Source organism: Myotis daubentonii, chromosome 4, assembly GCF_963259705.1.
Source record: "Myotis daubentonii chromosome 4, mMyoDau2.1, whole genome shotgun sequence".
Lineage (NCBI taxonomy): Eukaryota > Metazoa > Chordata > Mammalia > Chiroptera > Vespertilionidae > Myotis > Myotis daubentonii.
In genome coordinates this window covers 35,290,161-35,315,562 of record NC_081843.1, presented here as the reverse complement: position 1 = coordinate 35,315,562, position 25,402 = coordinate 35,290,161, and the positions used below count along the sequence as shown (strand labels likewise).

At 49.4% G+C, this 25,402-nt stretch overlaps 1 protein-coding gene across 1 annotated transcript in view; it reads left to right on the top strand.

The window, feature by feature from the left end:
• COL26A1 (collagen type XXVI alpha 1 chain) overlaps positions 1 to 25,402 on the top strand; it is a 166,724-nt gene that overhangs the window by 41,393 nt on the left and 99,929 nt on the right. Inside the window, exons 2-3 of the mRNA XM_059691838.1 lie at positions 1,267 to 1,389; positions 24,368 to 24,465. Of these exons, the coding sequence (XP_059547821.1) occupies positions 1,267 to 1,389; positions 24,368 to 24,465 (221 nt within the window). The remainder of the gene's footprint in view (positions 1 to 1,266; positions 1,390 to 24,367; positions 24,466 to 25,402) is intronic.

Here is a 25,402-nt window from a genome sequence, read left to right as displayed (position 1 = left end):
TTTCTATCTTTCTTTCCCTTTGCAGTGCATCCTCGGAAAGTTCATGGCTTAAATTTCCAGGTCATCAGCTTACTCTTTACCTGTATCCATTCTGTTTCTCAGACAAATTGTTGAGCCTTTTATTTTCATAGCCATACATTTCATTTCCAAGATGTCTATTTCTTTATTTCATAATGTTTTTTATGAGTGAAAAATTCTCTTGTCTCTTTGAGGACACTATGCTTTAAAAATTATTTCCATTTATTTGCTTTATTAATTGCTTTCCCCCCTGAGGTGTGATTTATTCTATGCTGAGTTGGTGCCTTTTTTTCATGGTGTTAGCTTTTTTCCTCAAATATTTTGAAATTCCTGGTATTTGGGGTTTTCCATTAGTTGTCTCTGTTTCTTTGTTTCCTGCCCCGTTGCCTTTTGGAGGGTTGGTGGCATAAGTGAAGGATGGAGAGTGTGCAAGGACTCATTGATCTTGCGAGGGGCCCGGTTTCTCCAGGAGGCCATCAGCTTTTTAGGCATTCTGACCACACCTGTCTCAAACAGGTGAGTCCCATACCTGATTCTTGATTCCAGCAGGGATGGGGATCTGGGTCCTGTCTGTCTGGCTCCTTCCGCTGTGGCCCTCTGACAAGAACCTCAGACCCCTGGCGGTCATTTCCCTGCACAGAGTCCTTCAGTGGCTCCCCGCTGACCTCATGCTAAGACCCACGTCTGTTCTGGTAGGTGCCACGCCTTTCTTTCTCTCGACTCCTCCCCTCCCTACAGCCTCGGGGCATGTCTAATTGCACCAGGTCCTTGTGAGACAGCTGCATCTCATGGTCTGTCACCTGGTGCCTCTGCTCACACTGCTCCCGCCTCTACTGATGCCGCTCTCGCTCACCGTCCCCACGTGGTCAGCTGACTCCTATCGTTCAGAACTCAGGTTTCTTACACTTGGGCTGGGTGCCCTGCTTTGTTCCCAGAGCTCCCTTCCTCATGATGACCCGTGTTCCTGTAGGTTGTAATCATCTCCTCGTCTGTTTCCCGGGCGGGCAGGCAGGGGTACAGCTTTTTTCGCTGATTCCACATGGAGTGTTTGATGACTCTGAGGATGCCAGGGTTTGGTAGCCAAAAGGGGTGGTATTCTTCCTTCCTCTTAGACCTGAACAGAGGGTCTCCATCTCAGTGTGCCTGTACCCAAGAGGACGAGCCCCCAGGCTTGTGGAGGGGACTTTCGACCAGAAGCTGGCACCTCAGGAACAGTCAGTGCTGACGTGACTGTTGTTCTCCCCACAGGCACTGGTGCCATCACACGGTAACACGGACGGTGTCCTGCCAGGTGCAGAACGGCTCGGAGACAGTGGTCCAGCGCGTGTACCAGAGCTGCCGGTGGCCCGGGCCCTGTGCCAACCTTGTGAGGTAAAGGCCGCAGGGCTGGCTGGCTGGCACTGCCCTTCTTTTCTGTTCCCTTGGATGAATCCAACCCCAGCACAGCTGTGAGGGAGGCGGGTTGACACTCAGTAACAGGAGTCAAGCATGCATTTATGCAGCAACTTCTGTGCATGGGGGCTGGGGGGGAGGTATGTGTGTGCAAAGATGAAAGGGATTGCTCCCCACCCTGGCATAACCTCACAATCCAGTGGGTGTTTGATTAGCAGAAACTCCCAATGGTCAATGGGGGGGTGGGGATGGAAGGGGCGGGAGAGGGCCAAGAGAGGCTGAAGACAGAACCAGCTGCTGTGGGGCTCCAGACTAGAATATGGGTCTGTGATGCCCTTGAAAGTCCAGCCTGCCTCCAGCCCGTCTCTCTCATGAGCCCCATTCTGGACTGTAGCTTTCAGTGGCTCTCAGCATTCACAGGGAGAGATTTATTTTTTTTTAACTATTGTGTCTTTTTAAAAAAAATACATTCTATTGATTTCAGAGAGGAAGGGAGAGGGAGAGAGAGATAGAAACAGCAATGATGAGAGAGAATCATCGATTGGCTGCCTCCTGCACACCCCCTACTGGGGATCAAGCCTGCAACCCCGGCATGTGCCGTGACTGGGATTCAAACTGTGACCTCCTGGTTCATAGGTCGATGCTTAACCACTGAGCAACACCAGCTGGCTCTTGCTCTACTTTGACCAACACTGCAACCTCTAGGTCATGGGTATACCCTAGGTTTCTTTTCTTGTTTAAAATAGAAATATAATTGACATACAACATTATTTAAGTTTGAGGTGTACCACCAGTTGGTTCAATACATTTCTGTACTGCAACATGATGGCTACAGCAGCGTCAGCTAACACCTTTGTCACCTAATGATCTAGACTTCTTGTCATGACAAGATAAGAAAGAGAGGAAAGATGACTCGCTTTCATGAGGGCTGGTGCAAATTTGTCAGGATCCCTGTGGTATGTTTTAGTTTAGCTTGTGCACAGGCGTCCACCAAATGCATCATCTGAGGTGAAGATATGGTTGTGTTTGAATGGGTATTAGTCAACATCTCACTGGGCAAGAAAAAGGCAGTTCTCATCATCACATAATAAAGAAACTCTAGCTCCTCCTCGCTCCCTGTGTGCTCTCCTGTTTCCCTTTTCATTTCTGACTATCGAGGAAGGAGTTTTCCTCTTGGCCTGGGAACAGTTCCCTGCCCTCTCTTGCTGTGGTGTTTTGTTCGTATCTGCTCTATGCGTGTCACGTCTCCTTGCTGTCCTTACTGTTTTGCTAGCCTGCTATAGGGGTTGGGGGGTGTAGTGAGGTGGGCTTTGGAGTTGTAAAAAAAACCCCAATAAGTGGAGCCGCTTTAAAAGGGAACCGGAGCTGCCATGCCAGAGGAACTGCCTTGCACATCTATGTCTCAAGCTTTGGGATGTTAAAACAGCGCAAACTCTGGGCCTAAGCAATCTTGTGCCCCGCCCCTTGGGGCCCCCCCTTCCCCCCTACACAAACACACACAACTGTTAGCAAAAATAACAAGAAAGCAGCTAATATGACTACCGGATTGATGACCACTGGACTAAAAATTAAAAACATTGTTTAGAATGAACATCACTGTGTTATGTTATCTGCACCCAAAGAAGTGTCTCTTTTTAAAAAAAATGATGTAAAGGGCACTTCTTTCTTTCTCCTTCTGGCCATGTTTGGAAATAGAGCTTAAGCTCCATCCCAATTCCCTCATGTGGCCGTGACAAGGTGACCAGAAGGGAGGACGTGGGGCCGCAGCCTAGCTGTCAGAAAGGAGTGGCAGAGCCTGGATGGAGAAGGGCTGGAAGGGTTTCAGGGAGGAAGAAAAATGGCTGTGGAAGCCAAGTCAGAGTGGGCGTGAGAGTGGCCCTGACCGCAGGGTGGGGGCAGCTTTTGGGTGTGAGCCTGTGGAGGCAGCCCTTGGAAGGAGGTGCCCTCTGGCTTGTCCTGGTTTAACCTGGCTGAGTGGGTGGGTAAGGGCTAGGCAGTGGGTGGGGGTAGGAAGTGAGAGTGGAGCGGCTCTGGGTGACGTGTGATTGGATGCTGCGTGGGGAAGGGCTGCCCTCTGACCCATGTGCCTGTGTTACCTGGATCCCGGGGCCTGCCTGGGTCTGTGGCCAAGGCAGGAGTGCTGCCCTCATCCCTGGCTGTTTGCTGCCCTCCTGCCTTCTCCCCAGTTTGGGTGTCTGAGTCTGGGCCGGACTCTAACCCATCCCTCTCCCCCAGTCCACTCGCTCACCATAACTGCACCAAGGAAGTGGCCTGGCACAGAGTCGAGCTTAATAAATGGTTGTTAATGGGCTGACCCGATCACCTGGACTCGGGGGTCCCCTCCGTGGAGCTGTGGGGATGTCAGGACGTCCTCCTGGGACACAGGGCTGTGCCACATGCCCGCCATTCAGAATGGGTGATAGCTGTGTCACACCTCTTCCTCCTAAAATGAGTTTAGCTTTGCCTGGGAAAACCCCCACCCCAGAGGGCCCCTCCCAGCGTGTCTGGAATTTCTTGTTTGTTTGTTCAGTCTCTCACCATTCATTCGTTCATTCGTTCGTTCGTTCGTTCATTCATTCATGTTTCCTTGGAAGCTTGGCTGCCTGACAGGTCCTGGCTTAATGAGGGTGCAGCACTGTCTGTCTGTCTGTCTGTCCTTGAGGCGATAGCACATTCTTTAGGGACAAGTAAAGGATGACAACTGAGTGGTGGCTGGGCCCTATCTGGTTTGGCTCAGTGGACAGAGCTCCGGCCCTCGGACTGAAGGGCCTCAGTTTGATTCAGGTCAAGGGCACGTACCTCGGTTGCAGGCTCAATCCAGCCCCCCAGTCGGGGCACATGCACGAGGCAACCAATCTCACATCCATGTTTCTCTCTCTCTGTCTCTCCCCCTCCCTTCCACTCTCTCTAAAATAATTAATGGAACAAATATCCTCGGGTGAGGATGAACAACAACAAAACGAAAACGATGTTGGCTGGGGTCTAGGGTGAGCCAGTCTGCTGTGGGAGGGTCCCTTCGTCCTGACGGCCGCTCAGGGAAGGCTGTTGTGAGGAGGTGACATCTGAGCCGAGGCAGGGGGGCCTCACAGTAAAGGGAGGGAACAGCTGGGGATCCAGGACAGAGGTGGCCACGGAGAGAGAGGCCCCGGGGCTCAGACCCCTGCATGGGGCTGGGTGATGATGGATGGTGGGGATATGTGAACTGGGAGGGTCCACTGTGCCTGTTACACAGGCCCGCTGCACTCAGATGAGGAGTTGGGGCTTGGCTGGTCTTCCTTTGGCTTCTGCAGTGCCTAGACCCGGAGCCTCCAGTTCAATAGAATGATCTCTCTACCCCTCCTGCTGGCTGTCTCTCTTCTCCCCAGGATGAGAACACCTTGGGCAGTGAGGGCTCAAAGCAGTGTGTAGAGGGCACCAAGGAAGGTGTGAGGGCCCTACCACCCTTCATACGTGTGCCTGGAAAGATCCTGCTAGCTTAGGGATCTTAGCTCTGGATTTTCTGAGGGGAGCAGGATCACTACACTTGGCCACCTGTGGAGCCGTGAAAGATGGAATGTACTTGGGCGTGACCAGGAGCCTGCCTGCCTCTCCCCCACGCCGGGCCACAGAGCCGAGTTCTTAGGGCATACGGCCCTTCCACCCAGCAAAGGGGAGCCCCTGTTCTGGGCCCTGCCCTTTAGGGAGACCATTTTGGCCCTCCTCCAGCCATGCCCATCCTCACGGGGCAAGAAGTCCATGAGGCCAGGGGGATGTGTCCATTTCGACCCTGTGGCCTCTGTGAGACCTGGGTACCTGGGTACCTGACTGAACAGCCCTGAGTGGCTTCCGGGCCTGCACTGGCCTCTCCCCTGAATCTGGGGACTGTGCCTGTGGTGGGCACACCCCGAGCCCCAAGGGGCAGGTGAGGGGTGGCTGTTTGCAAGAGTGGGGTGAGTGGATGGAGCTGGGACATGAGGGCTGACTCCACACACAGTGTGTGTGTTGATCTAAGGGTAGGAAGAGGAGGAGTGGGGGTTGGGGTCTCATTTGTTTTGATGGTAAAAATGATTATTGGACCCGTCTCCTGAAGCTACTGGGGGGTTCAATGCCTGTGCTATGGCGTTTCCAGGCCAGTGTCTGGCTTGTGATAAGCCCTGTAGTTGGCTCTGACTCTCTGAGAAGAGATTCAAATATCAAGTGAGAAGCAGTGGCTGGTGAGAGAATGCCAGAGCTAGTTTGCCGGCTGAGCGCTTGGGGCACCGGCCTCAGTGTCCTCCTGCTGCCCGCCCCCACTCAGTGCGAAGTCTGGGCGAGGGCAGGAAGAAGGAGTTTCTGCATTTCTGCACAGTTAGATTTGGGGGTCAGAGTGGCCAAAATCCTTGGTGGGGCCTCTCTTTGCAGAGGGCTATGAAGTCATCTCATTACATTCTGATGACATTTTTATGACAAAGTGTGCAGGTGGGCGAAGGGAGGGTGTGGCTGTGAAAACGTGAGTGTAACAGGATCTGGGCAGAGTGAAGCCTATTTGGAATGCATGCGGGGACTGGCATGTGCGCCAGACCCCTCCCTGTGCCCTCACCTGCTCCCCCTGCTTTCCTTGCTTGATTCATTCACTCAACATTTCCACAAAGATTTATTGAGAGTATACTATGCTCTGGGGGCGGGGTGAACAGGATAGAGAATTAGACCAAATCCTCTCATGGAATTTACATTCACCCAAATATGAAAACAAGAAGATATACCCCTCCTAACGAGGACAGGAAATTACAGCAAGGTGGTGTGACTGAGCATGAAGGGGGCTGCTTTAGAGGAGGCAGGAGAGAGACTCTGAAGAGATGACATTGATGCCGAGCAGTGAGTGATGAGAAAGAACCTCCGTGTGAAGACAGTTAGTGCAAAGGCCCTGGAGCAGAGAGAAGGTCCGTGTCCAGGAGCAGAACAGGAGAGGAGGAGAGTATAGGCCAGTGATGGCGAACCTTTGGAGCTCGGCGTGTCAGCATTTTGAAAAACCCTAACTTAACTCTGGTGCCATGTCACATATAGAAATTTTTTAAAAAATATATTTTATTGATTTTTTACAGAGAGGAAGGGAGAGGGATAGAGAGTTAGAAACATCAATGAGAGAGAAACATCGATCAGCTGCCTCCTGCACACCCCCTACTGGGGATATGCCCACAACCAAGGTACATGCCCTTGACCGGAATTGAACCTGGGACCCTTCAGTCTTCAGGCCGACGCTCCCACTGAGCCAAACCAGTGAGGGCTAGAAATTTTTTGATATTTGCAACCATAGTAAAACAAAGACTTGTGTTTTTGATATTTATTTTATATATTTAAATGCCATTTAACAAAGAAAAATCAACCAAAAAAATGAGTTCGCCTGTCCCTTCTGACACGCGTGTCATAGGTTCGCCATCACTGGTATAGGCAGAGCTTAAGTTTGACTTTTATTGAAAGCATATTGGGAAGCCATTGAGGGTGTTAAGTAGAGATGAGGAATGACCTGATTGGGGTGTTTGTGTTTAAATTAAACATTTTGAGATCATGGAAAACTCACATGTAGCTGTAAGAAATAACACAGGGAGATCCCGCATCCTTTTTACCCTGTTCCTCTCAATGGCAACATCTTGCAAAACTATAGTACGGCCCCGTAACCGGGATCGACCCTGATGCAGTGGAGATTTAGAGCATTTCCTTCCCCACAGGACCCCACATGTTGCCCCTTTATAGCCTCACCTACTTCCTCTGACCTCCCCGCTCCTTACCTCTGACAACCACTAATCTGCTCTCCACTTCTATAATGTTGCCATTTCAACAATGGAATCAGACAGTATATAACCTTTGGAATCACTCATCATAGTTTTCTGAAGACCCACCCAGGCTGCTGGGTGTATCAGTAGTTACTCCTGCCCTGGCCAGGAGGGTTAGGCTTTGATTCCTGGTCAGGGCACATACCTAGGGTGTGGTTTTGATCTCTGGTCTGGACACATGCGGGACGCAACAGATCAATGTTTCTCTCTCACATTGATGTTTCTCTCTCTTTCTCTTTCCCTTCCTCTCTTTCTACTCGTAAAATCAATAAACAACAACAACGTATTCTCCGGTGAGGATTACAAAATGTCTGTTAAAAAAAAAAGGTCTGTTCCTGCATTAAAAAAAAAAGGTTATTCCTTTTTATTGCTGAGTAGTATTCCCCAGTATGGATGTGCCACCGTTAGTTTAATCATTCACCTGTTGAAAGACATCTGGGTTGTTTCCAGGTTGGGGCTCTTGTGAATAAAGCTGCTATAAACATGCAGGGTTTTGTGTAAACATGTTTTCATTTCTCTGGGTAAATGTCCAGGAGTGCAATTGTTGGGTCATATGGTAGTTGCATGTTTAGTTTATTAAGAAACGGCCAAACTGTTTCCAGAGTGGCTGTACCCTTTTACATTCCCACCAGCAAAATCTGAGTGATCCAGTTTCTCTGTATCCCTGCCAGCCTTTGGTGTTGTCATTGTATTTGACTTTAGCCATTCTGTGCAGTCTATTTCATTGTGGTTTTAATTTGTGTTTCCCTAATGGCTAATAATGTTGAACATCTTTTCATGTGTTTATTTGCCAACTGTATATCTCCTTGATGAAATGTCTCTTCATGTCTTTTTCCCATTAAATGGGCCATCTTTTGTGCACTTAATTGGATTATTTGTGATTTTTATTGTTGAGTTTTGAGATTTCTTTATATATTCTAATATTAGCTCATTGTTAGTTATTGGTTAGCAAATATTTTCTCCCACTCTGTGGCTTGCCTTTTCATCCTCTTGAGAGTCTTATGCAGAAAATACACACACACACACACACACACACACACACACACACACACACATTAATATGCATGTATTGTGCATTTTGTGTTTTCAATGTTTTGGTATTGTTCATTCATGGCATGGAGGGAGGGGTGCAGGTAGGAGGTTGAGTAAAAAAGTCCGGAGTACCAGGAAGCTCTGGGGCCAGGGCCATAGTGTATTTGTGGATTCTAAGATGCCATTGGTAGGAGGAAGTGCATTATCTTATAATTACTGAGAATGCTGCTAAGTAAACTATAGCACATCATCAACTGTAATATGAATCCCAATGTCAGAGATGTTAAATGTAACCGTACGATCCTGGAACAGCCCTGGTACCCTAATCTGGAGGTGGGCTAAGGAGGAGAGGCCAGCCAAGGGGGTGAGAGGAGCAGCCAGAGCAGGAGGAGGTGAGTTTCCTGGGAGATGAGTTTTGGGAGGGAGGAAGGGGGGGGGGGAGTCTCCTAATACTTCTGGGAGTCTGGTGGGATGAAGGCCAACGAGTGACCATTGGATTTGGGAATGTGAGGTCACTGGGCACCCTGGCAAGTGCAGTTTTGGGGAGTGGAGGGGATGGAGGCTGAGATGGCATGGGTGGAGGAGAAAAATGAAAGGTGAGGAAATAGAGCCTGGGAGACTAGAAAACTCTTTAAAGAAGTTGCTGTGGAGGAAGCATGAAATGAAATGGGGCTCAGAAGCTACGGACAGCATGAGGTCAGTGGAGGTTTTCATTTGTTTTTTTTTAATTTTTTAAAAAATTTTTATTGATTTCAAAGAGGAAGGAAGAGGGAGAGATAGAAACATCCATGGTGAGAGAGAATCATGGATTGGCTGCCTCCTGCAAGTCCCCCAATGGGGATCGAGCCCACAATCCAGGAATGTGCCCTTGACTGGAATCGAACCTGGGACCCTTCAGTTCGCAGGCCGATGCTTTATCCCAGGGGTGGGCAAACTTTTTGACTCGAGGGCCACAATGGGTTCTTAAACTGGGCCGGAGGGCCGGAACAAAAGCATGGATGGAGTGTTTGTGTGAACTAATATAAATTCAAAGTAAACATCATTACATAAAAGGGTACAGTCTTTTTTTTTTTTTTTTAGTTTTATTCATTTCAAACGGGCCGGATCCGGTCCGCGGGCCGTAGTTTGCCCATGGCTGCTCTATCCACTGAGCCAAACCAGCCAGGGCTGTTTGGTTGTTTTTAAGATGGGAGATACAGGAGCATGTTTGCAAACTGCCAGGAATGATCTGGGAGAAGAGTTGGCGCAGCTGGGTGGGGGCTGGCATAGAAGTGAAGTTCGGAGAAGCAGCCTGGGCTAGGGGGTTGCGGGGGGATGGGCTGGGGTGGGAGGGGAAGGGGGCCTGGTCAGAGCAGCATGGAGGGAAGGCTGAGTTGGGGGCATCCATCACCCCCATGGGTCCATCCACGTGACACTGAGATGGTCTGATTTTGTTACTTTTTGTTAATCCTCACCCGAGGATATTTTTTCCATTGATTTTCAGAAAGAGTGGAAGGGAGGTGGGGAGGGGGTTGGGAGGGAGGGAGGGAGGGAGAGGGAGGGAGAGAGAAACATCAATTGGTTGCCTCCTGCATGTGTCCCAACCACCGGGGCTGGGGTTCGAACTGCAATCCAGGTACGTGCCCTTGACTGGGAATCGAACCCGAGACCTTTCAGCAAGAGGGCCAATGCTCTAATCACTGAACCACACAGGCCAGGGCGAGATGGTTTGAGGCTGACTTTTTCTCTTTTTTTCTTTTTAATATGTTTTATTGATTTTTCATAGAGAGGAAGGGAGAGGGATAGAGAGTTAGAAACATCGATGAGAGAGAAACATCCATCAGCTGCCTTCTGCACACCTCCCACTGGGATGTGCCCGCAACCAAGGCACATGCCCTTGACCGGAATCGAACCTGGGACCTTTCAGTCCGCAGGCCAAGGCTCTATCCACTGAGCCAAACCGGTTAGGGCTGAGGCTGACTTTTTCACCAACCCCCTGAGTGCCTGGATCGCAGGACCATATGCTCTCATCCCGTTACTCCCAGGGCCCAGTGAAGGGTCTGGCACATTCAGGTGCTTAACAATGCTCACTAAAGGAATGCATCCATCTGTTTGATAAATGAAAAAATTGTAATGCAGCTGTATCCCGTGTGGATTTTCCCAGTCTGTGATTTTTTTTTTTTAATACTGGATTTTTGGAGAGAGAGAGTTAGAGAGAGAGAGGCCGTGTCAGTCAGCAGGTGGTGTGGGGAGAGGGTGAGGGGCTCTGCGGGGACTGGCCTGGCCTCAGGTTTCTCAGCTCATATGCTTGGTCTGTTCAGTTGTTTTTTCGGTCCTTAGTGAGCACCCACGTGCCAAAAGCACTAGTGAGCAAAAGAACACGACCCTCCCTCCCAGAGCGTGTGGAGGGGGCATGTCAATCAAGGGCTCACAGACATGGGGAGGGGGTGGCCCTGTGAGACCAAGTCCCGGTCTCCCCGGGGGAAGCATCAGAGCAGAGATCTGGGTGATGAGGAATGTCACCGGGAGGGGAGAGCCTGGGCCTGCGGAGTTCCCTGTGAGGGGCCCTCAGGCCCAACTGGGGGCCGAAGGAGGGCAGCGGGAACAAGCGTGCTCCCCTCTGTGTGCCTTAGTTTCCCTTTCTGGGAAATGGGGGTAAACCCTGCCTTGCTCTATGCCTCGCTCGCTGCGGGGGGATGTCAGGGATGCTGACGTGCCCTCCTGTCCTCCTGCCCTCCTGCCCTCCTGCCCTCCTGCCCTCCTGCCCTCCTGAGCCCGGCTCTGCTGTGGGAGGGGGTGGGCCAGGTCGCAGGGCCTGAGGGATTCAGAAGGACCAGCCCCAGGGCCCCCGGGGTTAAGTTTCCTCACCGCTTCCCTGCCCTCGTCTGTCTCCAGGCTCTTTGATGGCGATAGAGCCAACCTTTTCCAGATGTGCTGAGCGGAGGGTTTTGCCGGAACTCTCCGGGGCTTCCTCTGCCTCCTTCAATCCCCTCCGCCAGACGCCCCCGGCCAGCCGGCCTCCCTCCTCCGGCTGGGTTGCCTGCCGCCTGCAAGGCCACATGAAGTCCTGGACTTTGTACTTTTCAAAAAAACACGGCCTTCTTCCCTGCGCCTCCTCCCCGAGCCGGCCTGTGTGCGGGTCCAGAAGCTCCCAGGCTACCCACCCAGCAGTGAAAGCTTGCCTGGCTGTGGCCCCTCGCGGGCCTGGCCCCTCAAGTGGTCCCTGGTCCTGGTCCTAGTGGGAGGGGGACCCGAGCAGAACACACTCCCCACGGGGCTTTTCGGAATGACTCGCATGGATCCCGAGGCGGCCGGAGGCTGGAGACCCCCGCCTCCTGCTCAGAACTGCGGTGGGACAGCCCCTTCCCCTCCCGCTGGCCCTCTGCTATTAATCAAGAGATTAATAATCTGCTGCCTCCCTCTCAGAAACCCCCACTCCCATTTCCTGTTGAGTCTCCAGCCTGTCTCGGTACCTCCCAGTCTGGTCCTCCTCGCGGTGGTCCCTGGTGAGGAAGTGGGGCCAGGGCAGGAGCACAGGCCTGCGAGTTGCAGTGCCCGGCCGGGAGGGGGCACCTGCTCCGCCAGGCGAGGTCTCTGGACTGGCAGAGTCGTTCCCTGCCCTGGCGCCCCCTGCCCACCGAGGCGCCTCCGGCTGCTTTGGGACGTTGCATTTGGAGGCCAAAGAGCCATGGCCTCCGCTTGCAGGTGCCCGTGATGGGCATCTCACCCCTCCTGGGGTCCTTTGCTTCAAATGTCCTCTCATGTCTCGGTGAGCCCAGGGGCGCCTTCGGGGACACACAGGGACACCTGCACCCTTTCAGGAGCAGTCACTGAGCAGCTGTAGGACTTGCGCTGGGCCCCTTGTAAGACCACATGGCCTCAGCCCCCCTAGCTCCCCAGAGGGTCTCGGGGGCCTGCAGAGGGCAAGGCACTCCTCCAACCGCTCAGGGTTGGGGGGGGGGAGGGAAGCCTCTGAGCACTGTTGAGCAGGTATGAGCCTGCTTTGAGCCTGGTTTCATCAGACCTCTGCCTCTTTATAACCTGGAGCCTGACCCTGAGCTCCTCCTTGGACTCAGTTTCCCCTGCAGAGTGAGCCATTCATCCCTGCCCTGCCCCCCTTTCTCAACCAGCAGCTGCCTGCCTCACCTCCCTGCTTCCGTGTCTCCCTTCCCATCTGGCTGCAGGGTAGCCACAGGGGTCGGGGGGTGTGTTTCTTGAAAGCAGACCTGCTCACGGCACTCCTCTGACCACGGTCCCCGGTTGGCCTCACCGTGGCAGGAGGTGCGGTATCACAGGGGGTCCACAAGGCGCTCTGCTGCAGGGTGGACAGTCTTCTTTATTAACCTACATGAAACAAGAGCAGAATTAAGCTGTGCTGATTTTCAGTATATGCACAGACAGTAAACAATACATGCACAGACACATATATACAGGTACTGTGGGCTCAACAATAGTTGACTGACCTGGAGCATGCTCTGAAAGCTTGGAGAGCATTGGCCAGCACGGTGTTCACAGACCTAGTCCATAGCTTGGCCTGCGTTCGAGGTCTTCACAGGCTAGCCTCCGTGAGCTGCTTTGTCTGTGCCCTGGCTGTCCAAGCACTCTGCCCCAAATGCACCAAATTTCACCCCAAACAGTGTCCTGGTTCTCCTGGTGCTGTCTGCCTCCTCGCCCCGAGGTCCCCTGAGTGTATCCCTGAGGTGGGAAGCTTTTCCTGGCCCCTCCTGGTAGAAGTGACCATGCCCTGCCCCCCATTCCTGCAGCCTTAATGTCCATGGATGGTTCCCAGCTAGACACCCTGAGTTCCCCCAGGGAGCCACCATGTCTTGGTTAGCATTGCGGTTCCCAGCCTGGGACTCCATCTGGCACACACTATTTATTGATTTTTTTTCACTCATTCCACCAATCTTTATTGAGTGCATATGATGTGCCCCACCCTGAGCTAGGGCTGGGGTGCAGCCAGCAGCTTAGTGGAGGAGATAGACATCAGACAAATGATTGCCTGATGAGTATATAATTAAAAGGGTGATGAGTGTTTGGAAGAGAAGTCAGGTTTCTATGACAGTGTAAATTGAGGGGATCCAGCCTGCAGGGGTGGGTGGAGCCGAGAGAGGGCTGGTCCAGGAGGGCCTCTCTGAGAAGGTGGCACTTCTGGTGAGCCCTAGGGGCTGCGTTGGAGCTAATGGGTGTCTCGGGCAGAGTGAACAGCAGATGACAAGCCCTGATATGGGAAGGAGCTCTGTTGGGGTTCTAAGTGGGGTTGGAGAGGGGTGAATGGGGAAGCAGCCAAGGTGGACAGCGGCCAGATCTGAGGCCCATGTGGTCATACTATAGCATTCGGTTTTGTCCTAAGATTGAAGATAAACTAGGCAGGGCAATGGAGGAAATGTGTGCTTTGGAAACACCACTGCAGCATCTCGGTGGCGTCCGGAATACTGGAGGTGGGAGTGGATGCTGGGCACCAGTTAGGGGCCATTGCCACTGTCTAGGAAGGAGGTGATGGAGGCTGGACAGGGCAGGTGGGAGGAGAGCAGTGGGCTGGTGGGATCATCGTGGAGGAAGGACTCCCTGCACTCAGTGATGGGAGTGGCCAGAGTGTGGTAGGGTCAAGATTTCTGTGGCTATTTGTTGAGTGATTAACAACCCTCAGGAGGATCTATGCCCTTGAATTTGCCAAATGACAGTGAGGAAGCCCCAGGACCCGCCAAGCAGAGGAAGCAAATCCAGAGAAGTCAGAAGTCCCTAGAACTGGCCTGTCTTGGGGGAAGAAAAACAGGGCTGGGGAGGTGGGAGACACCAGATGGAGATTCCAAATTGTATGGGAGACTCTCAGGTTGTGCACCCCAGCTCAGACTTTACAGGGGCTCAGAGAAGGGGACTCACTCACAGACGGGCAGAGACGCACTGGAATCAACTAGAAACAAAGCAGCGGGAAAGCCTGTATTTGTCCGCCTGCCCGCGTCGCTCCTCTCGAGCCCCGAGCTGGCCGGTGTTAATTAGCTTGATCGTGGTAATCATTTCACAGTATGTGTGATTACACAGCCTGGTGTCTCCCTGTCTGTGTCCCCATCTCAGCTGGGCCGAAGAAACCAGAGAAGCCTCATCGGGTCTCTCAGACTTGTCCAGGGAGCAGCGGATGGAGAGACGGGGGTCTGGGCATGCGCAGTCGACGGTGAGGAGTGGGTCGTGGTTGGCTCCTCTACTTCCTGATGGTGTAGTCTGAGTTGGGGCTTGGCTGCTCACCAGCGGCACAGCTTAGGGAAGGGCTCAGTGTCCTCGTCTGTGAGTGTGACAGGGATACTCTCACAGTGTTCTGTAACTGCCTTACATTCCCCTTGCTTTTCTGAGCTGATTTTGTCATTTGTAAAGGGGGCATATCTACCACTTTTTGTGGACCCGTGAGGGGCTGCCCCTCCTTCAGCCTGTTTCCACATTGCGTGGCCTTGGATGCCTGTTGGCCAGACGGCTCCAGGAGAACTGCTCTGTCACAGGAGTCAGACCCTCGGTCAGTCAGTGGATACATAGCGTTGCCCAACTACTGTGTGGCAGAGATATGGGCATCAATTAATAGTCACATGTGGGAATACAGTTTGCAGCCTGAAGTAAATGCTAGGGAAGCAGGGCACAGGGAGCCAGATGGAAACGAAGCTGGTTGGAGCCATCAGGAGGGCTTCCTGGAGGAGAGGGCCTTAGAGGCGAGGGTGGAGGGGACTGGGCCTTCATTGGGAGAAAGAGAGGGAGAGGGAGCGAGAGATATTGAGAGAGATCGAGAGGGAGATGCACAGGTCTTTGAGGATAGCTGGAGAATCTGAGCAAGGGGCACAAGGGGCACTGGGAGGTCTGGTGAAGGCCTGGCCACCACCCGGCATGGACACATAGCACCACGAAATCAGGAGGAACGGGATGGTAGGGAATCTCCCTTTGGGGGAGAATTCAAGCCTCGGGGCAATCTTGCTTCTCTCTCCAATATCCGGAGCTCATTAAATTCTTGGTGGTGGTGGTGGTGGGGCGGTGCTTTTGGTTCTATGTGGCCCCCACCCAGGACCTGGTCCTTGGCCCTCCATGTTGCTGCCAAGGAGCGAGGCTGACACCACCACATAGCTGGTGAGATGAAGCCCTGTGCAGGGTGCGGCCTCTTTGCGGACAAGCTGGGTTCTTAGTGTCCTCAGCTGTGGAGGGCCTCGAGGCCATCACAGGCTAAATGCAGTCTGTAGACCCTGGGATTATGGCTGTTGGTCTTACTGTGGAGGTGGTCTGGGGGGCTGGTCTGATCTGAGAGGGATGCTCCCTGGGTGAGGGCTGGGGGGGTGGGATAGGAGACCACTCTGCCCCTTGAATCAGCCCTGATCTCCTGCCTCACATAGGCCCTCAAGACTCTGTGTGTGTGTGTATACTTTTGTTTATTTATTTATATTTGACAAATAAAAATTGTGCATATTTAAGGTATACAATGTGATGTTTTTATATACACACATTGTGAAATGATTAGCAAATCAAGCTAGTTAACATATCTATCACCTCCCATAGTTACCATTTTTTGTGTGTGTGGTGAGACCACTTGGCATCTGCTCTCTTAGCAAATTTCAAGTATATGATACATTATTAATCACAGTGGCCATGCTGTGCATTAAGTTTTCAGAACGTACTCCTCTTATAACTGAAAGTTTGATCAATATCCCCTCCCCTCGACCCCCCATTCTCTCAACTCCTAGCTTCTGGTAACCATAAGCTCTGCTTTTTGTGTGTGTTCCATATATGAGATCATGACGTATTTCTCTTTCTGTGTCTGGTTTATTTCACTTCGTATACAGTCCTCCAGATTTATCCACGTTGTCACAAATGGCAGGATTTCCTTCTTTTTATGGCTGAATAATATTCCTTTGTGTATATGTGTAGATAAATCACATTTCCCCCCATTTTAAATGAAACTTTAAAATTTAAATTTATTAGGGTCATATTTTCTTTATCCATTTGTCTGTTGATGGACATTTAGGTTTTTTCCATGTCTTGACTACTGTGAATAATATTGCAAGGAACACCGATTTGGTTTCCTTTGGATGTATACCTAGAGTGGGATTGCTGGATCATATAATAATTATATTTTTAACCTTTTAAGGAACCCACCATGTTATTTTCCATAGTGGCTGCACCAATTTACAATTTCACCAGCAGTGATCTTCTTTACTCAGTCCACCAATTCAAACACTGATCTCTTCTGGAAAGACCCTCGCAGACACAACCCAAGTGATGTTTTACCAGTTGTCTTGTCATCCCTTAACTCAGTCAAGTTGACACATAAAACTAACCATCACAGCCCTGGCAGGGTGGCTCAGTTGGTCGGAGTGTTGTCCTGATGTACCAGGGTTTTGGGTTTGATCCCCAGTCCGGGCACATGCACGAGTTGACCAATGAATTCATGGGTGGGTGGAACAAATCAATAAATTTAAAGTAGTAGAAAAAACCCCTAACCATCACAATAGGTAACATTTACTAGCATTTGCATCTCCTAGAAATGGTGTTAATCACTTAATGTAAATACGTATTAGTTTCCTTGGGCTGCTGTAACAAAATGCTATACACTGGGTGGCCTAAGCATCAGACGTTTATTTCTCACAGTTCTTGAGTCAGGGAAGTCCAGATCAAGGTGCTGGCAGGTTCGGTTCCTGGCGAAGGCCCTCTTTCTGGCTTACAGACAGCTGCCTCTGTGTCTGCTCCTGGAGGAGAGAGGGAGCTCTGATCTCTCTTCTTCCTGTTACAAGGACATCAATCCCATCACAGGGGCCACCCTCATGACCTCATCTACACCTAATTCCTCCCAAAGGCCCCGCCTCTAAATACTAACACTTTGAGGTTTAGGGTTTCAACATATGAATTTGGGGTGGGGGTGGGGGAGCCACAAACATTCAGCCCATAACAGTGTCATCTGTTTTTTATTTAGCATTTACATTTCATTCCTTTTTGAATGATTTAAAAGGCACAAAATTCAAAACCATAAGCATTATAGAGTATAGAGTAAGAACTAAGGCCTCCACCCACCCTGGAGGTAATCCCCCTTATCAGTTTCTTGAGCATTTTTCAAGAGATAAAGAATTCCAACTATATCCCTTGTAAATATAGATATAAAAATTCAAAAAGAAATATTCGAAAATAGAATTCAGTGAGATATAAAAAGTATAATCCATCATGACCAAATGGGAATTATCCCAGGAATGCTTTGTTGGTTTAACATTTGAACATTAATTAATGTGATTCATCAAAATAACAGAATAAAGTATAACAATGATATGATCATGTCAATAGATATAGAAAAATCATTTGATAAAATTCAGCACCCATTCATGACAGAAAAAAATTCTCTCAGCAAACTAGGTGTAGAAGGGAATGTCCTCAATCTAATAAAGATAACAAAACAGCTAATGTCATACTTAATTGCTGAAATATTGTACACATTCCCCTTGAGCATGGGAACAAGCAAAGGATCACTTATCACTTCTATCCAATATTACACTGTAGGCAATAACACAAGGAGAAGATATAAAAGGCAAACAAATCAGAAACAAAGAGAATATAAAGAACTCTTTATTCACAGATGACATTACTGTGTACATAGAAAATCCAAAAGAATAGGCAAATATAGTACTAGAACTAATAAATGAACTTATTAAGGTCCCTGGATACAAGTGTTCCCCCCCCCCCTCCAAATTCATATGCCGAAATCTTAACCCCAACATAATGCTATTTGGAGGTAGGGCCTTTGAGAGGTGGTTAGGTCATGTGGGTGGAGCCCTCATGAAAGGAATTAGCGTTCTTATAGAGGAGACTCCACGGAGTTCCCTTGCCCCTCCGTACCTGTGAAGACACAGTGAGAATATAGTTGTTACGAATCAGGGGGTAAGCCCTCACTAGGCATGGAATCTGCCAGCTCTTTGATCTTGCGCTTCAGCTTCCAGAACTAAGAGGAATAAATTTGTGTTGTCTATGAGCCACCCAGGCTAAAGCATCTTATAGCACCTGGAATGGACTAAGATACAAGGCTAATACAAATAAATGAATAACTACATACTAGCAGAAGCAAGTGGAAAGTGAAATGTAAAAGATCTCATGCACAGTAAAACAAAAAAGCATTAAATAATGTTATGGGGCGAATGTTTATATCCTCCCAAATTCATATGTTGAAGCTCCCAATGTGAATGTATTTGGAAATGGGGTCCCTAAGGAAGTAATTAAGGTTTAAATGAGATAATTTAGGGTGGGGCCCTGATCCAATACGATTAGTGCCCTTATAAGAAGAAATACCAGAATTCCCCCCCCCCCCCCACTGCCCCTTCCCAACACACACACACTGAGGAAAGGCCATGTAAGCACACAGTGAGAAAGTGTCTGTCTGCTAGCCAGGAAAGAGTCCTCACCAAAAGCTGAATTGGCTGGAATCTTGATCTTGAACTTCCCAGCTTCCAGAATATTGAGAAAATAAATTTTTGTTGTTTAAGCCATTCAGTTTAGGATACTTTATAATGGCAGCCTGAGCAGACTAAGACAAATACCTAGGAGTAAATTTAATGAAAGATGTGCACCCTGCTGAGAAAAATTAAAGAAGATATAAATAAATGGAAAGTTCTGCCATAGATAGGAAGACTTGATATTATTAACATGTCAGTTCTCTAGAAATTGATCTATAGAGTCCATGTAATCTTTATCAAAATCATGGTGGGATTTTTTTTTGGCAGAAATTGATAAGCAAATTTAAAAAAATTACGGGAATGCAAAGGACCTAGATATCTATGACAATTTTGAAAGATAACAAAATTGGAAGATTACATTACTAGATTTTGAGACTTACTATAAAGCTACATTTATTAAGACAGCATGGTTTTGGTGCAAAGATAGAAAAACAGATCAATAGAACAGAATAGAGAGTCCGGAAACACAGTTAAATAATTATTTGGTTGTCAACAAGGCTAAAATAATTCAACAGGGGAAAAGAATGTTGCTAGGGCAATTGGACAGCCAAATGGAAAACAAGGAACCTTGACTCCTACCCAACAAATAATAAAATTCTAAAAATTGATAAAATAAAAAAGTTATTGTCATAAATGCATCTTTAAGAAAATGAAAAGGCAAGCCACAGATTGGGAGAAAACATTTGTAATACATACATCTGTCAAAGGTGGGGCAAAAGTGGGTTTACAGTTATTCATATGGAAAATAATACAATAATTAATAAATAATAATACAAGAATAAACTGTGTTTTGTGTACTCACAACTGTAATCCTACTTTTGCCCCACTCTGTATATATCGTACAAGTCAATAAGAAAAAGAAACAAAATCCAAAGTGAAAGTGGGCAAAAGTCTCAAACAGGCACTTCACATAAGATAAGCAAATGATGAACATGAAAAGGGGTTACTTTATTTAGTCATCAGGAATTGCAAATTAAAACCATAATGAAGGAGTACACACTAAAATGAAAATAAAATGACTGACAGCATCAAATGTTAACAAAACTATGGAGCAACTGCGACTCATACACTGCTGCTAGGTGCGTGGATTGGTTAATCCAAACAGGTCATGGAAACCTGTTTGTACCATCTACTAAAGTTAACATATATCCATCCTATATTTCATTAATTCTATTCCTAGGTATGTAATCTGGAGAAATAAAAACATCTGTTTACAAAGACTATATGAGAACGCTCATAGCATCTTTGTCCATTATAGCTCAAGACTAGAAGCAACCCAAATACCCATCAACAGGAGTATGGACAAATTATGGTATATTTATGGGGGATAGGGGAGGCTAGGGGACTGTCTAGGGCGGGGGGGCGGGGGGAAATGGACACATATGTAATACCCTTTGTATTACTTTAAGCAATAAAAAAAATTATGGTATATTTATATAATGTAATATAGTCCTATATAATAAAAGGGTAATATGCAAATTGACCGCTCGCTATGACGCACACTGACCACCAGGGGGCAGATACGCAATGCAGGAACTGCCCCCTAGTGGTCAGTGCGCTTCCACAGGGGGAGCTCCGCTCAGCCACAAGCCAGGCTGACGGCTGAGAGCTCAGGGGTGTTGGCAGGAGCCTCTCCCGCCTCAGCAGCATTAAGGATGTCTGACTGACAACAGGTGGACGTCCCTTAAGGGGTCCTGGACTGCAAGAGGGCACAGGCCGGGCTGAGGGACCCCCCGAGTGCACGAATTTTCATGCACTGGACCTCTAGTTTAGCAATAAAAAGGAATAAAATACTGGCATACTTAACATGGATGAAACTCATACATAATGGATGAATGAAAGAAGGCAGACACAAATGAGTGCATGGCTGTAAGGTTCCATTTATATGAGATTTTAGAACAGGCAAAAACTAATCTCTGGTGAGAGAAGTCCGAAGAGTGGTTATGTCTGGGGGCTGGGTAATCAACATGAAGGGGCATAAGGGGACTTTTGAGTTATAAGAATGTTGGTGTATCCATACATTAAAGTTCATTCAGCTAAACACTGGATTTATCTATTTTACTGTATGTAAATTATGTTTTAGTAACACAAGGAAAAATTCCATTATAATATGAGGCGTGAACTCAGTGCTTTCCTTCATAGCACTTACCACAGTGCATGCTCATAGACTTGCGTATGATACATGATTAGTGCCGCAGCCCTGGCAGAGCGGAGCCTGGGCCTGCATCTTTTCTTCATCCTTGCATTCCCAGTGCCTGGCACACAGCAGGCTCTTGGTATGTATCTGTGAGTGCACGGATGAGGGTTGGGTTAAAACCAGGCTCTGTACACGGTGTTGCAGGAGGGCTGAGGAGGGAGCCTGTCAACTCTGGCCAGGGAGGGGGTGCTTCACAGAGGAGGAGGGGACATTTGAGTCACACCCTGAAAGCTCCTGGGGATTTTTCTCACGCAGAGTAAAGGCGGAAGAGCATTCACATGCAAAGGCCGGTGGACAGAAAGTGCAGCTTGTTGTGTGCTGGTGGTAGGAGCCTTGGCTGCGGTGATAGGAAGAGGAATGGTAGAAAAGTAGGCAGGGCCTTATTTACTGACCTTAGAGATTTGTTCTTCAGTCTGTGGCAGCCATTTTAAGGGAGGGCAGTCACAAAACTTGATCTGCATTTTTAGAAAGATCTGGGTTTGCAAACCGGACCCCAGCAGAAGGGCTGGGAGTTCCTCATGGATGTAAAAGGATGAAGCTCCTTAGCTTCTTGCGCAGATCTAGGGAGAGGCCATCAACACTTGAGCCCGCCCTGAGCCTTCAGGTAAGACTGGAGGGGTCAGCCATGCTGAGCCCTGGCCCTCTGGGCTGGTGAAGCAGCGCCACCTACTGGTGAGCCCTGCTCCTGGACTTCACAGGCCACCTGGTGGGACAGGCCAGAGCATGGCCTCAAAATGAGGGACAGAGAGATGAGCTCTCCCTTTGGTTCAGGGGCCCCAGATCAGTACCTTGTGCAGATGTAGGAAGGAGCGGACACACACTAGTGTTACTAGGCTCTGCCAATTCTGCCTGCATTTGGGTCCTAGTTCCACCACCTGGGGAAAGTTATTTAACTTCTCTGCCTCAGTTTTCTCATCTGTAAAGTAGGAAAAGTAATCGAATCCATCTTTTAGGGTTGTTGTGAACAATACCTGGTACATGGTGGGCACTCAATCAAAGCTCTTGTTATATCTACAAATATTAGTATTTTTATCATCATCATCTTTCAAGGTATGGACTGCAGAACGCCTGGTGCATTTTGGAGGGCTCACAGGCTGGAGGCCAAGGGGCAGCCTATGACACGGCCGTAGGGAAGCTGTGTGAGCTGGAGAAGGCCTGCACACGTGGCTACGGTCAGACTCTCCTGACACAGTGGGGACTGCCGAAGGGTGTGGGCTGGGAGCGATGAGGTCAGGTCTGTGTTTTGCAAACCTAGCATCTGTGTACCCTTTCTGCTGTCAATGCCTCACACATATGCCCTCCCAGGGACCCCTACACACCACATTCTGGTCTCCATGGGGTCCTCATCATTCAGACCAGGAAACGGGCTCAGGGAGGTTGAGGAACGTGTGCAAGCTCAGGACTCCATCTATCCCAGGGTGCTGAGGGTCTGGGAGGGATCCTTTCATGGCACCAGATGCATTGGGCAGGACATAAGCAATAAGCGGCTTGGCCCTTTCCTGCCCTACATGTCTGCCCCAAGTGGATTCTGAAGCTTTTCTGATCTCTCTCAGCCAAAGCAATAATGTTATTCTAGGAATTAATTGAAAAACTGGCACCTTAATTTTTTTTTGCTACATAATTCATTTTGTACCTTCTTCCCCCGACCGTTTTACTGAGAAATAATTGATATCAGCACTGTATAAATTTAAGGTGCACAGCCTGATAGTTTGATGAACATATATTATGAAATGATTACCACAATAAAACTGGCATCTTTTACCTAAATGAAAGCTGCTCCCCCTTGCAGCTGGGCCTGCTTCAGGCTGGGAGGTCTGCAGCAGGAAGGGGTGTGAGAGTGTGAAAGCATGTGTGTGTGTGTGTGTGTGTGTGCATGTGTGTGTGTGTGCGCGCATGTGAGTGTATGCATATGACTGAATGTGTGAGTATGTGAGGTGTGAGTGAGCGTGTAAGTGAATGGGTGTATAAGGATGAAAATGTGTTTATAATGCGGACATTGTATTTATACTCCTTGGACACAGGCTCATTAACCCACCTATGTCTTACCAGGCCACCTGATTTAAGATGTGGTAACACTGTTTCTCTGCCACTCCCTATCCCCACTGGCCTATTCCAGTTGTTTCCTGGGCATGAGGGCCGGGGAGGGGGAGAGGGAGGCAGGGAGCACCTAGTCTAAAGGCCTGGGTTTACTCTCCAGGTCCCAGCGGTGGGCACCTCTCTGTGCAGCCTTCTGGCTCCTCATCCAAGGCTCCTGCCCCTGGCTGCACGCAGCCACACCCTCCTTAGCTCTCCAGGGGGAAGCTGGTTTGCTGGAATGTTTACGAAACATGAGTGAAGATTTTTTTTTTTAAAAAGATACATTAGTGTAACAGGATTTTTCAGATTTGGTGCAGTATTTCTGAAATTTAAGTCGTGACTCGTGTGTTTTTCCTGTCATTGCATCTTGGAATGTCATGCCTGCTGCTACCAATTAATTCATAATTTTCCCATTCACCGATTGAGTTGCTCGGTGTCAGCAAATTCAGATTTTGTGAAGTCATGGAGTTATGCCTTCAAGAGGGAGTTGTGCCAACTTGATCAGGCAGCACAGTTGTCAGGATGCATGTAGAGTGACTAACAAGGCTGAATTGACCCCCCCTCCCCCCCTTGTGACATTTGGCCAAATAAGTTATATTCACTATTCTTGGAGTTTCACAAAATCCCAAAATAAATTTGATACAAAATAAGTATCAAACATACTTGTAAGAAAAAAATTGAAACTATAGGCCTTTGAAATGTTATTCTGGAGGCCACAGCCATTTGTGGAGCAGTGTATTGCTGCGGGAGCCCCACTACTGGATCGCAGGTTCTCACACCCAGACTGTGGTTTTCTTGAAGGTGGGGACTCAGTTTTATCCGTCTGTGACCACAGTATAGCAGGTAGTTGGCACTAAAAAAAGCATTCATTAGACGAACCAACAAAAGGAAGTAACGATTGGGGAAAAGGTTGGAGTCCAGTGACGTGCGGGTGGTTGGAAGTCGCACAGGTTCTAATGGTATTTTCCTTTTCCTTATTCATTATTTTGGTCATTTCCTTACCTCGAACTGCCATAACAGAGTACCATGGGCTGGGTGGCTTCAACTACAGACCTTTATTTTCTCAGGCGGCTGTCTGCTGTGTCCCACATGGCCTTTGCTCAATGTATGTGGGGGTGAGGGCTTCAACATGTGAGTTCTGGGGACACAGTTCAGTCCACAGCAGCCAGTGTGCAGGGCAGTTTCCCACTATAGGTGGCCACACCTGGAGGCTTTCAGGAAGGCAGAACTGAAACACACTTGGCACAGAGAGGGATAGTCACTTCCCCACAGTCACACAGCTAGAAGCACAGAGCTGGGGCCACAGGGTCCACTGGCTGGGCAGCTCCCAGAGTCCTGGGCTGGGCCGGCTCTGCAGGAGTTGGGTCTGGGGGTGGGCAGTGGGTGCTCACACTGTCCTGACGCCGCCCTTGTGTTAGTTACAGGACTCTGATCAGACCCACATACAGAGTGTCCTACCGAACAGTGACAGCGCTGGAGTGGAAGTGCTGCCCTGGCTTTACTGGGAGCAACTGTGACGAGGGTGAGTGTGCTGGGACACGGGGGCAGGGGACTGGGCACTGGCCGGGCTGGGCTTCCAAGTCCTGTATGCTTCTCCCACTGCCCTCCTCCTCTGAGCAGATCTCTGTTCCTTCACACTTTTTCCTTTCTTTTCCCAGCACTTTAGAACCAAATGCTCTGCACTGGTCAAACTGGGGTGCGGCTGCCCCCTGCCCATGGCACTGAGGTGGTGTCCCTGTGTGTGTTGGTGGCGGGGGGAGGGAGGAATGGAGGAGACCCAGGGGAAGGGATTTGACTCACAGCCTATTTCTTTCATTCTGGCTCTGACTCACCCAGCAACCAGGGCAGGCAGAGCTGGAAGTTTGGGCTCTGAGCAAATGCAGGTGAGGGCCCACAGCCTTGTAGCCAGGTCTGCTCTAGATGATGGCAGGTGACCTGGTGGGTGGCAGCAAAAGGAGGGCCTCGAGGCGCCTGCCGCCCCTGCCCTTCTGCCTGGCTGGTGCCCAGAGGGAGGAGGAGGATGGGGTTTGGAACCTGGCCTTCCTTCCCCGGGTGGGCTCAGCCTGGCTCTGGAGCCCAGTGGGGCCAGACACGCACTCAGGTAAACAAGGACACTGATTAAACAGGTAATCCCCAGGGCTCAGAGATAACCTCCCAAGAGCCAAGTGCAAAAACCAGACCTCTTTAGGTAAGGGTATGTCTTGGTAAAGGGTAATCCTTGCAGACTGAGTGGACAAAGCACAGAGGGTGTGGGATGAGGCGTGCCTTTTTCTGGGAGCCCTGGGACCCAGGGGCCACCTTCCCAGCTGGCCTGTGCGGCTGAAGATTCCTGGGAGCGCGAGGGCCTGAGCTGAATTGGGGACTGGCTCCTGAAAGCCTTTGGAAAGATTTCACATCCCCGAAAATGAAACAATAACGACAGAAGGCGAAATGGAGCTGGTGGCTGTGATTTTGAGCAC